This window comes from Eleutherodactylus coqui, chromosome 1 (genome assembly GCF_035609145.1).
Source record: "Eleutherodactylus coqui strain aEleCoq1 chromosome 1, aEleCoq1.hap1, whole genome shotgun sequence".
NCBI classification, from domain to species: Eukaryota; Metazoa; Chordata; class Amphibia; order Anura; family Eleutherodactylidae; genus Eleutherodactylus; species Eleutherodactylus coqui.
Genome location: NC_089837.1, coordinates 490,384,976 through 490,400,636, shown reverse-complemented (window position 1 = coordinate 490,400,636; position 15,661 = coordinate 490,384,976). Strand labels below are relative to the sequence as shown.

The 15,661-nt window shown below is 48.2% G+C and overlaps 1 protein-coding gene across 5 annotated transcripts in view; it reads left to right on the top strand.

The window, feature by feature from the left end:
• The first annotated feature begins 5,442 nt into the window (after positions 1-5,442).
• Positions 5,443-15,661, top strand: part of YAP1 (Yes1 associated transcriptional regulator) — a 71,676-nt gene continuing 61,457 nt past the window's right edge. For all 5 annotated transcript variants that reach the window (XM_066586496.1, XM_066586486.1, XM_066586479.1 and 2 more), the window contains exon 1: positions 5,443-5,815. In XM_066586496.1, the coding sequence (XP_066442593.1) occupies positions 5,585-5,815 (231 nt within the window). In that variant the 5' untranslated portion in view covers positions 5,443-5,584. The remainder of the gene's footprint in view (positions 5,816-15,661) is intronic.

The following is a 15,661-nucleotide window of genomic DNA, read 5'->3' as shown; positions in this document are numbered from 1 at the left end:
AAACCCAACGTGGGACGTCATCCCGTCTGGATGCACGTCACTCCGTTGTGAAGTCCTGGATGGCGTTATCACGTGTGGCGGGACGCGTCACAACGTTCCGTGTCAGCACGTCCTAACCTCCATCCCCACGTCACGTGGTCCCGGGGCTCCGGGAAATTACATAGCGTTTCTACGTCATCACGCATGTCTTGATGCAGATCGAACGAGTGCGTTTCACTCTGGGACGCAGCGTTGAATCACATAAAATACATTACAATGTGTATTACGCACAAATGGCCTACATATCTATACTAAAATATTATCTATATCCTACTACACTGATTCTAACATTGTATTACCCTATTAAAAACTCATATTATAATCAAAGTTAATACTAAGCTAATTTGATCCTTCATAATATCATATTGCTAATGACTTTGTTAAGGGATGCTTGGTGTGTGCATGCAATAAAAGGCGGTGGCGTCCTCCGGTGGGCCCTCTGAGACCATTACTGGTACCTTCTCATTCGTGGACGCAGTTATCGATAGATTATCCCCTTAGTGACGGAGCTTTTTTGCTTTTTTTCATTTTTGTTTTTTCCTACTCCCTTTTAAAAAATCGTAGTTCCTTTATTTATCCATCGACGTCGCTGTATGAGGGCTTGATTTTAGCGGGATGAGTTGTTTTTTTTAATGGCACTATTTATTGTACCATATAATTTACTGAAAAACTTTTAAAAAATTCTAAGCGGAGAGAAATGGAAAACAAAAACGACATTCCGCCATCTTTCGGTGCGTCCTGTTTCTACGGCGCACAAACTGCAACAAAAACGACCTGATATTTTTATTCTATGGGTCAGTACGATTACTACGATACCAAACTTGTATAGTTTTGTTTTTCTGTAGTACTTGTATTTTTTTTTAAGATATTTAATTTTTTTCAATTATTTTCTGCAGTCATTTTGTGCGCGCAATAACTTTTTTATTTTTCCGTCGACGTAGTTGAGCGAGGGCTCATTTTTTGCGGGATGTCCTGTAGTTTCCGATAGTATTAATTTGGAATACATACGACTTTTTGATCGCTTTTTATTGCGTTTTTTCTGGGAGACAGGGTAACTAAAAAAGTGTATTTCTGGCGTTCTTTATTTTTTTTTCGGACGACGTTCACCATGCAGAAAAAATAATGCACTAGTTTGATAGATCGGACTTTTACGGACGCGGCGATATCAAATACATATTTTTATTTTATGATTTAGATTTTTTAATAATAGATTTGGCAAAAGGGGGGTGATTTAAACTTTTATAACTTTTTTTTTTAACAGTTAAAAAAACTTTATTGATTTTTTTTTTTACTTTACTTTGAAGTCCCCCTGGGGGACTTTAACATGCGATGCTTTGATCACTCCTGCAGTATGACGTAATGCTATAGCATTACGTCATACTGCTTTTTGACAGGCAGTCAATCAAGCCACCCTGTGTGGATGGCTTGATAGGCAGTCTGTTAAGGCAGCCCTGGGGCCATTCATTAGGCCCCCGGCTGCCATGACACCTGCACGGCTCCCCCGATCTCACCGCAGGGGGGGGCGTGTGGGACCCCCGAACAGCGTTCGGGGGATTTAAATGCTGCTGTCAGAATTGACAGTGGCATTTAAAGGGTTAATAGCTGCGTTCGGCCAAACGGCCGAGCGCGGCTATTGCCCGCGGGTGTCAGCTGTAATAAACAGCTTACGCCCGCACTCTATGGAGGGAGATAGCACCGCTATCTCCCTCCATACACGTCCTGCAACAGCAGGACGTAGTTTTACGATAGCGCCGTCACTAAGGGGTTATATCACCGATCTACCTGAGGGCTCCCACACACTTGCATTTGTGTTTTTTGTTAACGCTATTGTCAATGGGACTTTCTAATGTTAATGTTAACTTGCGTTTTCGGTGCGTTGCGTTTTTAACATTAGAAAGTCCCATTGACAATCGCGTTAACAAAAAACACAAGTGTGTGGGAGCCCTGAGTCTCAGAAGTTCACCACTCTTAGTGGTTGTTGACCAGTTCTCTAAGATGGCGCATTTTGTGGCGTCAAAGAAGTTACCTACCGCGATAGAATTTTCCAAGATTTTCATAAAAGAGATCATTTGTCTTCATGGGGTTCCCGAAAACATTGTATCTGATCGCGGGGTTCAGTTTGTTGCGCAGTTTTGGCGAGCCTTCTGCAGAAACCTAGGAACGTCGCTTTCCTGCTCGTCAGCATTCCACCCACAAACCAATGGTCAGACTGAGCGGAAGAACCAGGATTTAGTGCAATATTTGTAGTTGTTTGCCCACTGATGAGCTTTTTTTTTTAGCAGAGTTCCTGCCGTTGGCAGAGTTTGCGCTAAATAACCGCACTTGTTCTTCCACTGGGGCGTCTCCGTTCTTTTGTGTATACGGTCAGCATCCTCGCTTCCTTACAGCGATTCCTACTCCATCTGTCTGTCCTGCAGCTGACGTCACCACTGATGCGCTGCAGGGAGTATGGAGGGACGTGCAGAGGAACTTGGAGGCAATGGCGGCTCGTATGCAGTTGCGTAGTGGGAGGAGTCTGTCAGTATCTGAACCTTACAGGTTGGGACATAAGGTATACCTGTCTTCGAAAAATCTCAAATTAAAGGTCCCGTCATTGAAGCGGGGGCCGCGTTACGTAGGGCCCTTTGTTGTCACACATGTAGGGAATCATCTCGCCTATGAACTGGACTTGCCAGCTGCATGGAGGGTTCACAAGGTTTTTCATAAGTCTTTATTGAAACCTTTTGTCCCTTTGGGGATAATCCGGCCACGGGGAACGCAGTGAACGTTTTCCATAGCGTTGCTATGCAAAGCGCAGCCCCCTGCCCACCAGCAGAGAATCACAGCGATTCTCTGCTCACGGGCGGCAAACCGCAGCATGCTGCGATTTGCCGTGATTCTCCGTGGTGAGCCTGTCAGATAGGCTCAGTGTGGAGAACAGCCACCTCTCTCCTACTCCCGGGTAGCAGCTCGGCGGGATATCGCTACGCCCATGGACAGACAGCCTAAAGAGGGAACAAGATCAGTTTCTAGAGTGCTATGGTATTACAGGATATAGACATTAAATAACCAGCGGGTTGTTGATCCGGGTCTTAGAGTCAGGTGGGAACTATCAAAACGTTGATCCAGGGATTATTCTGACTGCGATTATGGAGTCGGGAAGGAATTTTTCCCCCCAAATGGGCTAATTAGCTTTTGCCTCATTTTTTTTTTGCCTTCCTCTGGATCAACGGGGGAGGGAGGGGGGGGCAAACTAGATGGACATTGTCTTCATACTATGTTACTATGGGCTCCACGGTATAGAATCCATAGGAACCCATGGGCTCCACGGTATAGAATCCATAGGAACCCATGGGCTCCACGGTATAGAATCCATAGGAACCCATGGGCTCCACGGTATAGAATCCATAGGAACCCATGGGCTCCACGGTATAGAATCCATAGGAATCCATGGGCTCCACGGTATAGAATCCATAGGAACCCATGGGCTCCACGGTATAGAATCCATAGGAACCCATAGGCTCCACGGTATAGAATCCATAGGAACCCATGGGCTCCAGGGTATAGAATCGACAGGAACCCATGGGCTCCACGGTATAGAATCCACAGAAACCCATGGGCTCCACGGTATAGAATCCACATGAACCCATGGGCTCCACGGTATAGAATCCACATGAACCCATGGGCTCCACGGTATAGAATCCATAGGAACCCATGGGCTCCACGGTATAGAATCCATAGGAAGCCATGAGCTCCACGGTATAGAATCCATAGGAAGCCATGGGCTCCACGGTATAGAATCCATAGGAAGCCATGGGCTCCACGGTATAGAATCCATAGGAAGCTATGGGCTCCACGGTATAGAATCCATAGGAAGCTATGGGCTCCACGGTATAGAATCCATAGGAAGCTATGGGCTCCACGGTATAGAATCCATAGGAAGCTATGGGCCCCACGGTATAGAATCCATAGGAAGCTATGGGCTCCACGGTATAGAATCCATAGGAATCCATGGGCTCCACGGTATAGAATCCATAGGAACCCATGCGCTCCACGGTATAGAATCCATAGGAACCCATAGGCTCCACGGTATAGAATCCATAGGAACCCATGGGCTCCAGGGTATAGAATCGACAGGAACCCATGGGCTCCACGGTATAGAATCCACAGAAACCCATGGGCTCCACGGTATAGAATCCACATGAACCCATGGGCTCCACGGTATAGAATCGACATGAACCCATGGGCTCCACGGTATAGAATCCATAGGAACCCATGGGCTCCACGGTATAGAATCCATAGGAAGCCATGAGCTCCACGGTATAGAATCCATAGGAAGCCATGGGCTCCACAGTATAGAATCCATAGGAAGCTATGGGCTCCACGGTATAGAATCCATAGGAAGCCATGGGCTCCACGGTATAGAATCCATAGGAAGCTATGGGCTCCACGGTATAGAATCCATAGGAAGCTATGGGCTCCACGGTATAAAATCCATAGGAAGCTATGGGCCCCACGGTATAGAATCCATAGGAAGCTATGGGCTCCACGGTATAGAATCCATAGGAAGCTATGGGCTCCACGGTATAGAATCCACAGGAACCCATGGGCTCCACGGTATAGAATCCATAGGAAGCCATGGGCTCCACGGTATAGAATCCATAGGAAGCTATGGGCTCCACGGTATAGAATCCATAGGAAGCTATGGGCTCCACGGTATAGAATCCATAGGAAGCTATGGGCTCCACGGTATAGAATCCACAGGAACCCATGGGCCCCACGGTATAGAATCCATAGGAAGCCATGGGCTCCACGGTATAGAATCCATAGGAAGCTATGGGCTCCACGGTATAGAATCCATAGGAAGCTATGGGCTCCACGGTATAGAATCCACAGGAACCCATGGGCCCCACGGTATAGAATCCATAGGAAGCCATGGGCTCCACGGTATAGAATCCATAGAAAGCTATGGGCTCCACTGTATAGAATCCATAGGAACCCATGGGCTCCACGGTATAGAATCCATAGGAACCTATGGGCTCCACGGTATAGAATCCATAGGAACCTATGGGCTCCACGGTATAGAATCCATAGGAAGCTATGGGCTCCACGGTATAGAATCCATGGGCTCTATAGTACAGAATCTAGAGGACTCTATGGGCTCCATGGTATAGAATCCATAAGAGCCTACATAGTGTAGGATGTATAGCCATGCAGTCTGCAGCAGGATCTCCTTGGCAGTCCATACAGACATGGCGCTAGTTCCCGGTGATAGTGGATAGAGCCCCCGTGCAGGTGATCCCCCTCTCTCCGGTGCCCCTCATCCTCCTCCGTCCTATACAGGAGTGTGAGGGGCGGGGTTACCAGCAGAGTCCCCGTCCAGGCTGTGGGCGTGGCCTGTGGTTGATCACGTGTCCAGGGAAAAAGTTTTGCGGTCCCAGCGGGATGTGAGGAAAGTTTTCTGGTTGTTGGACGGAGCGGGAGAGAGTGAGCGGGCCGCAGCGGGACATGAGCCGCGCACTGTGATCGCCGCCAGCCCTCACTGCAGCCCGTTATCAGCACCGCCATGGACACCGCAGCCCAGCAGCAGCAGAACCCCTCGGCCGCCCCGCAGCCCCCACCGGCCGGCCACCAGATCGTTCATGTGCGGGGGGACTCGGAGACCGATCTGGAGGCGCTGTTTAATGCGGTCATGAACCCCAAAACCGCCAACGTGCCCCAAACTCTGCCCATGAGGATGAGGAAGCTGCCCGACTCCTTCTTCAAGCAGCCGGAGCCCAAGTCCCACTCCCGCCAGGTACGGAGGGGTTAAAGGGACTGGATGGGGGGCTCTGATCGGACATGGGGTGTTAGTGAGAGGAACTGGGGGGGGGGGGACTGATGGCGGAGGGGATTGGAAAATGATGAGTGAGTGCAGTTGAGTGAAGCAGCCTGATGGGGGCGCTGTACTCTGCTCAAACTGGGGGATTAGCGGGGCTGTAGGGGGTATATGAGTATCTGGAGGGCTTCACTAGAGTAGGGGGGCTCTAGATTAGCAGTATATGCTTGGCTGCACAGTGCCAGTTGCACAGATTGGTATATGATATTGCCCCCTCCTTCATAAATCAGTGCAGACCAGTCAGGTGGGGGAGGGGTTGTAATATGTTTGTGCACCCTGCAATCCCACACTGATGATCACAGTGGCATTATAGGGACTCAGTTGCCCATATAGATCCACAATCTCAGCTGCAGCGCATTCCTATACTGTGCAGAGGCCTGTATGTATGGGCATAGTGGGTAGTGCCAGCATTGGGGCATTTCGTATTGCCACGGATTTACTCTTTGTAACTTTTTTTTAATACACTTTGTAGCTTTTGGTAACTTTTGTTTATAAATAAGACTGGAAAGCTACATCAGATACAAATAGGTGACTCCTCAGCTTCGATCTATACTAGTTGTACAACTAGTCACAGCAGGCCTTGATACTAGTAACTTTTTAATGAACTTTTTTTTTTTTTATATACTGTTTGCAGCTTTTTATTCTTGGATACTTTTTATGCAACTTTTTTTTTCTTCTTGATACTTTTTATGCAACTTTTGTATATAAACAAGACAGAAAAGTTACACCAGGCATAAATAAGTCGCCCCCCCCCCTTACATTGATCTATACTACCAGTAGTTGTGAAACTACAAGTCACAGCAGGTTTTGTGTCTATTGCAACGTCCTGGGAGTTGTAATTTCATAGTAGCTGGAGTCTCGCTGATTGCAGACTACTCCTATGGGGATGAAACTTTTTTTTAACCACTTGTTTCTCACTTCTTGCTGATCTGTTCAGATGTTGCAATCCAACGTACTGGTTCGCAGGTGAACGTTCCATTAATGTATAGGCGTTGCATCGTTGGCCATCTTATCCATCTTTGTATCTATGGCCTGCGCTGTGCAATCTCTGCCTTTCTCTGGGGTCAGTGCAACTTTTTTTTTTTTCCCCTTCTTTTCCAACTTTGTAGCCAAAGGCAGTGAGTGCGGCGGTGGGGGGTGGAGAAGCTGCATGTCGAGTCCTGTTCACTCCCACATCTGAGAGTCAGGGTGTGGGGGAGGAGAGCGGCTCGGCTGTACACTGTGGGTCCTGTGTAGTAATGGTGATCTGGAAGTCATTTATTAATAGCTTTATATGGTTGTTCTCCAGCTGCCTCTGATCTTTTAGCTCAGCCTTGAAGATGTAACCCTTTGAGCGCTGGACTGTGCCGCCTCCTCCTTCAGTCTAGTCTTATCCTTGTACTTTTTTTTTTTTTTCCTTCTTCTTTTGCTTGCCTAGTTTTAATGCATATCGTATGTAGCGGGGATAGTAGGACTTGTTTGTTTTCGTTGTGGACTTTGCTGAGTCTGGGCTATACGCCGGGTATTGGTTTGCAATTCGGAATTGGGCGAGCAGGCTCTGCTGGAGACAGAGGGAGGCGGATGTGTCAGGCACTGAAATGCGTCTAATAGAAGAAACTTTTTGGCACTTGTGGAACCCCCAATTTTTTTTTAAACCCCCACAAATTGGTGTTAAAAAAAATGGATAATTGGAGTGGCGACGCTGCTCCAAAGTCTTCACTTCAATGTCCTGTACTTATTATGGCCGGACATATGATCGCATAATCTACGATATTAATATCATAATTTGAGATTGGGGTCTAATTGTACGGGATGCAGAGTTAGCAGTCGCTCCTGGTGCCTAAAGGGGCCTCCTGGCTACATAAGAGGACACCAGTTCTATAAATAAGGTGATATAACGTGGGGAGGGGGCAGTTAGAGACTGTTCTTCCCAGGAACAGTTCTAACAAATGTTCCTAGAAATGCTTCTATAGCAACCCTCATAGTGGTGCAGTGCAATTATAGTGGTGCAGTGCAATCATAGTGGTGCAGTGCAATCATAGTGGTGCAGTGCAATCTGGTTTTCATTTTGAAGTTGATGGATGAATCGTGTACAGAAGCGCTGAGAAAATACCAAATATTGGGAATATATTGGTTAAAGTGGTATTAGAGGACAGGAAATGGTGTTAAATACAGAAATGAGTCCTATTCTTCTCCATTAAATGGCCCACATCCAGTGCAGAAGCCCCTGTGCTCCAATTCTGGAAGCTGCTTTGGTCAAATGCCGTTCACCGAAGCCTGTGACTGGCAACATGCACCATCAACTGCTCATGGGTACCACAGCTCCTTTGGAACCAGGGCCACTTAGAGTATCTGCCTTTTCACTCTGGAGGGCTCCTGCTCTGTCGGACGTTTTCGGCTCCTTCCGACAGCTGAAGATGGCCCCATCTAGCGCTACATGGGGTCGTCATCAACTGCTGGAAGGAGTCAATAATGGCCAATGGAGCAGAGGCATACAGAGTGATAGTGGATGCCCAAAAATATGCTGTGAATCCGGTTGCTGGTTTGTTTTACGCACCCATACACTTTATTGGGCCGTTTTGTTCCGTGAACACAGGTCAAAATTGAACATACAGCGTTTTGTTTAACACACAACATTAATAGGCTTGCTGTCAGTGCAGACAGCCTGGGAAGCAGTTGGCGCTGTCAACTCTTCAGCGGCCCCGTTTGGAACTACATGCACAGTTTCAATTGATTTTTTTGGGGGGGGGGGGGGGGGGGGGGATGGGACTGTTATGCCTGTAGTACCAAACGGGGCAGCTGTGATAAGACAGTGCTGACAGCAGGCCAGGCGATCAGCTGATCCCTGCCGATCAACGATCCTGCAGATAGCTAATCAATAGTAAAAGTTCCAAAACTCGCAAAGAACCCCTTTAACTCCATTTCCTGCCCTAAAACCCCTTTAATGCACTAACCCCTTGTGTACGGTGCTACATTTTATAAAGGAGTTCTCTTTGGGCCCATTTAATTTTCATTAGGACTAGCTATAGGTTCATAGCCGGACAAGGACATACCATCCATAGTTGCCACGCTGGTCAGCCATTGGCTGTCAGTCGCGTAATGAAGGAATGCAGTACATTTTATCGTTCGGTAAGAACGTCACTGAAGGTACCGTTACAGGGGCGATTATCACTTCAATACTCGTTGGAAGCTGAAGTCGGGCGATGGCCGTCCCGTGTATATGTAGGAACCAACAGGGTGCTGAGTGATCAGTCCCTTACTTGTGAGTCTCTTGAGTTTCAACTCTCCCATAAACCAAGCGACTACCGGCTCTAGTAAACAGGCAGTTTATATATGAATGTCTGCCTGTTTGCTGTGAATGGAGACGGACGGCCAGAAGAGATCTCCAGCCGCTCGTCCTTCATTCTCTAAGTGACCACTGCGCCTGTGCAAGAGCATAGCAGCCTTAGTCCTTGGTCGCATAGGTGTCCAATAGCCATCCCATGTAAAGTGGCCTTAAGTGGTGGTTGGAGTCTCATGCAGTCTTCCTGATGGATGTGGGTATGGGTCAGTAATATGGCGCCCATACTGTACCTTCAATTTTACAAGGCGATGGTATGCAGCAGTGGCAGACGTTCTGTCCTAGAGGATTGCCTTTAGGGGATGATACGGTGACTCAATAAAGCACAACATTGTGGTATGTGTGTATATATGTACTGCGGATAATATTTTATTATATAGTCCGCAGTACCATAGCACAGACCTATAGGGAGTCTGTGTGCCACCATACTGATTCCTTGCACATGCCACCTTTTCGGCCCCCTAAGGATCTGGTATACATGGGCTGCTACTTCTCAAACTCCAGTTATATCTTGTTTATGGCTTCGTTGAGCCCATTTCCGGACACATGCCATTTTATAGTATGCATTAGGACTTAATTCACACGGGGGAATATCCGCACAATTCCCAACCGATTGCAATACGGATGGAACGCGCATGGGAAAAAAACATTTATTTGAATGGGTTCATGCACATTAGGGATCTTTCGCTTAGGCCTGCAGCACATGTATGGGTCGGATTCTGCATGCGAGAGCCCGCAGTGGAATCGGCCTCTGATCGCAGCCGCTGACCCTCCGTACGTTCACCCTCGGTCATGCGCAGTACAGATTTAAAAAAAAAATCCTTTCTTACCCCTGCTGTTTCTAGGTACTGATGAGCATACCTGCGGCCTATCTGCAATGCCAATTGCGGATGGGCCGCGGATGAGGCGACTTCAATGAAAGTTGGCCATGTGGATCCCGTTGCAAAATAGAACATGCTGCGATCTTTAAATCCGTTCGCTGAAATCACAATTACTATCGGCACGTGTTCTATTCTTTCAATGTGTGCGGAATACCGCATATCGCCTGTGCAGGTGACAATCATGGATTCTTCAATTTTTAAATCCGCTCATGTGCACCCAGCCTAAGTTACATAGTAGGCAAGACCGAAAAAAGACATGTCCGTCCAGTTCAGCCTATTACTCCTCCTCCCCAATGTTGATCCAGAAGAAAGCAAAAAAAACCCCAGTGAGGTAGAAGCCAATTTTTCCCCATTTTTAAGGAAAAAAAATTCCCGACTCCAATCTGGTAATTGGAATAATCCCCGGATGGCCGACCCTTCTGAAGTAATCGGTGACTATAACATGTAATATAGTTACACTGAAGAAAGCCATCCAGGCCCCTCATGTACTCTTTTATCGAGTTCTCCATCACCACATCCTCAAGTAGAGTTCCGTAGTCTCACTGCTCTTACGGTAAAGAACCCTCTTCTATGTCATGTAGAAACCTTCTTTCCTCTAGATGTAGAGGGCGCCCCCTTGTTACTGATGGTTCAAGTTTGCATGTCCTACTCTTGTGTGAGTCTCGCACAAAACAATTAGGGCTTGTGCTTACTCTTGTGTGAATATTGTGGCCACGTAAATAAATATATTTAATACACTGCATATTCACGCATGCAAAAAAGCCCATGAAAAATCACGCCGCTTCCGCTCCATAGCATCCAATTTCATCATTCATTACACTACTGCAAACAGGCGGTGGGTGTCACAGGCAGTACACATAATGGGTGGCCTAATGTCCATCAGACAAGCCCCTGTAACGATGGTGCCACCCGTCTCTGGATGACGGTCAACGAAACAGTTGGAGTTGCTTGTGCTTGATGGACAATCAGATGATCCTCTCTACTGGTGGTCTGTCGGGGGGCCTCTGGTGACAAGACCGTTCATCTAATCACCCCACAACTCTATATCCTATGCCTATCTGCCTGAGATGGAACTGCATGCCGAGTTTTACAGCATAATGACAACTTCATCAGATTTATGTAGTGTAGATGGTGGTCGATGAACACCCATTTGGCCAACAACTATCTCCCCCTATCTCTATATACACGCTTGCTCTCAACGTGATGAGGGGAGTAAGCCTATGGTGTGGCCTTATCTCCCTAAGGTCAACAGGGTCAAACATGTTCAAACCTAACTGCATGATCCTTCGTTCACCCAACATCTGCCGTTGGGGAAAGGTCGTTGAACCCACTAGAATTGGCAGTTCTTGACCACATTAATATGTATAACCAGCTTTAGGTGTCTATTATACGGGATGAGGATCGTTTGGTTCTTCGTTCCCATTTATTGCCCAGTGTGAATATATCCAGCGTCCAAATGAGACAATAATAATTCACTCGTTTGTCGCTCTTCGCGTCTCTTACGTGGACAAAAATATCACCTGTAAGCAACCCATCCTCTCATGTACAGAGGGAGCGTGCTAATGATGATATACCAGCGGGGTGAAGAAACAAGAGCGACCACTACAGAAAATACTCCTGATTGTGTAATGCTAGTGAACAAGCGACGATTTCTCGTTACGAGCAATTTATCCGGGCACTATTACACTGCTGTGATTTGCTGGTAATTGGCAGGCTGAAGTGACAAGTCCAGATGGAGCCTGCCATTCAATAGAAAATTGCAATCAATTTTTCATTTAGTGCCCTGCCGCCGCCAACACTCATGTAATGGCGCCCTTTTAGGCTCGGAGGTGAACGCTAGCCAAAACTTCGAGTTTGTGTCTGTGAGACTCGAGCGCCCAACTTCCATCAGACAGCACATGGACACCAGTCCAATATACTTGGAACATTCACAAGGATTAACATGTCCCATTTCTCATCCATGAAGCGGACAGATATGGGATATGACATGAGTTCTTTTTTTGTATTGGACCATGGATCAGCCTGATAAAACATCCGTGTGTTTAGCTTCATAGGGTGAGCCTCATGGATTTACATGGACCGCACGCAACCCTAAAATCTGCTGTAGCCTTAGGGCACTTTTACTCAAGTGTTGAGATACTTTTACACGTGCCAACTTTCAGCCGAAAATCTCAAGCATACGATTTGACTGGTTGTCCCGTGTAAAGGCGCTTTGTTTCAACTTCTCGCTCAGTTTTAATAGGTAGTCGCTCATGTTTGGCTGTGCACAGTGAATAGAAGCAGGAGGCTGGAAGAGATCTCCAGCGCGCTTCACCTTCATTCACTATGTAACTCTTGCTAAGCACTTAAAGTGGTAGTCTAAGAATTTTTTTTTCTTCAAGCAGATCCCCCATGGAAAAACATAATATATAGCTGCTCGTCCTCCACTGTAGGGTCAGTGACGTCCCGTAAATCTGCTGCTGCAGCTAATGACAGAGCTCGGTGATCTTCACTGAGCTCTATGACATTGGCTGCAGCAGCAGGTTGCCGGGGGCGGCGCGGACTGGCTGCAGCAGCAGGTTGCCGGGGGCGGCGCGGACTGGCTGCAGCAGCAGGTTGCCGGGGGCGGCGCGGACTGGCTGCAGCAGCAGGTTGCCGGGGGCGGCGCGGACTGGCTGCAGCAGCAGGTTGCCGGGGGCGGCGCGGACTGGCTGCAGCAGCAGGTTGCCGGGGGCGGCGCGGACTGGCTGCAGCAGCAGGTTGCCGGGGGCGGCGCGGACTGGCTGCAGCAGCAGGTTGCCGGGGGCGGCGCGGACTGGCTGCAGCAGCAGGTTGCCGGGGGCGGCGCGGACTGGCTGCAGCAGCAGGTTGCCGGGGGCGGCGCGGACTGGCTGCAGCAGCAGGTTGCCGGGGGCGGCGCGGACTGGCTGCAGCAGCAGGTTGCCGGGGGCGGCGCGGACTGGCTGCAGCAGCAGGTTGCCGGGGGCGGCGCGGACTGGCTGCAGCAGCAGGTTGCCGGGGGCGGCGCGGACTGGCTGCAGCTGCAGGTTGCCGGGGGCGGCGCGGACTGGCTGCAGCTGCAGGTTGCCGGGGGCGGCGCGGACTGGCTGCAGCTGCAGGTTGCCGGGGGCGGCGCGGACTGGCTGCAGCTGCAGGTTGCCGGGGGCGGCGCGGACTGGCTGCAGCAGCAGGTTGCCGGGGGCGGTGCGGACTGGCTGCAGCCTGCAATGATGACATCAGAGAAAAGACCCAGAGCCGCCATTGGGGAAGGGTGAGAATCCGCTCTTTTGTGTTCTGCCATGGGAAGATCCTTTTGTAAAAATATAAAATCAGTATACTTGCTGTAGGGCCAGACCGCTGTTTTTGCTGTCAGGTGCCATGACCTCTTCTGTCTGCTGACATCCTGTAGACCTGTCACATTGGCTAGCTTGTAGAAGGCCCCAGCAGGTTTTCAGGATGTCGCCGATGATATGCCTGTACGCTTCCGACATGACCGCTGAAGTAAACAGAAGCACAGAGCTGTGTGGGAGCAGCATGGCAGCGGAGAGGTGTGTGTGTGTGTGTGTGTGTGTCATTTTTTTTTATTCCCCCCCCCCCCCTTTGGAAAACCTCTTTAAGTACCCGACAGTCGTCTCTTGTAAAAGTCCCCTTATCTGCTGTGGGAAAGGGTTACAAAAATATGACTGCTTTGTATGGTATTGCAGCTCAACTCCATTGAAGTGATTGGGAGCTGAGCTGTAATACCACACACAACCCACGGACAAGGGTGGCGCTGTGTGGTAGTATGTAGCTGTGTTTTTCTAACCCCGGACAACCCCTTTAAGATTTGTGTTTTATTGCTTATTTCCGGGCCGCACATGGACTTGCATTTTAGAATTACTTGACTGTTTTGCATTGCAAGTGTCCTCTAGGGCCGGCAGCGGCCCTTCCACACAGAATGATGATGATTGTTTTAAAAAAAACTGCTCAAATGAGCAAAAACTCGTTTGCTTCTGGTTCATATTTTACAGGCATTAAAGCCATCGTTGGCTCGTTCACTTGTAGTTTGAGAACCGATTGTTCTGTCATTCTCGGTCACTTATACAGCAAATGAGAACGACTGAACGATTTTCATTTAACGAGCGACGATGTATAAACAGACTGCCCGAGCGAACGATCTAACTGGCGTCATGTGCTCGTTCGGCAGCTTTAAGCAGAACCTAAGGCCCCTCGCAAATAAGCGTATGCGCATTTGTGCGAGTACAATTTCTTTGTGCACTGAACGAAGCTTTTTGCATGTATCTTACTGTACCTTTTTGCGTGTTCAGTGGCACTTGGCAAACAAAGACGCACTGATTGAAATAGCTGATTAGTCTGCGTTCCAGATGTGTGTGCGGTTTTTTTTTCCAACGGAATTGCGCACTTCCCATTATCTTCTATCGGAACCTTTTGGTGCGCAAATGCACATGAAAATCAACATGTTGCCTTTTTCGGCACTTCCAAAATGTGTAGTAAAAGTACGCACATGTGAATGAACCCATGGAGTTCTGTTCTCTGGGCACGTAAGCTTTGCGCAGTTTGTGTGAACTTGTGTAATAGCACCCTTGCCCGCGGCCGCTATCACTGAGATCCATCTGATTGTGCCTGCTATGATGATTGCCAAATGCAAATGAGCAAAGTGAGCGACGATAAGGATATTGCGCGTCACTGATGAAGCGGATAGTTCAGTGACCTCCCTTTGTCTGGGGTCACATGGGACGTATTCCCGGTGGAAATCTTGCGGATTGGCCGCAGCGAATGACTGCGAGATTTCCGCCAGGCAAAAAAATCATCATTGGCTCGTTAACTAATCGCTCCGTTTAAATGGCGTTCATTCAGTCCCTCTCACTCACTTAGACAGCCAAGGTGAAAGACTGAACGATTCGCGTTTGAACGAGCGACGATGGATCTGCCTGTATAAGCAAGCTGCCCGAGAGCGAACTTTGACGTCACTCGCTAGTTCATACAAGAACTGGCTCACTAGTAGTTTATGTCCCCCTCCTAATACTCTCACTGCCCCTTTTTACTCGCAGTTCACTTGTATTGTAGAAAGTTTGCCGTTTACTAACTGGAAAGGCAACATTGTGACCACGTTGTAAATATTTACGTCACCGCGGACCTTGTGTGTCAGTTTGTTACCTTTCATTAGATCACATGGAAATGTTTTTGTTACTTTGTATCTTTTCAAGGGAATTGATTAAAATAAGAAAAAAAATCGCTGCAATTGTTTTGTACTGGCTGGTTGCTGGTTTTCCCGTTGTTGGCCCCAGGGTGGAACGCAGGAGGGAACTCATCCAGGGGGGAGGGGCCAGCCATTTAAAAGAACATGGAAGTATAGGAATGTTTCCAGGACTTGAAGGGAAGTGCTAGTCTGGAATTAGGACGTCTCTCCTGTTACAGCCAGACTTTAAAAATAAATGCAACTGAGGGGATATTTTCGTTGCGTTCTCTGCGGACACACGAAGCGGAGCAGAGCTGAGTTTGTCATTAACCCTTTCCTTTGTGCAGCTACTGCCTTCACTTCAGTTATTTCTATGCGAGCTCCACTCTGCTGCATGTGTTTGCCTC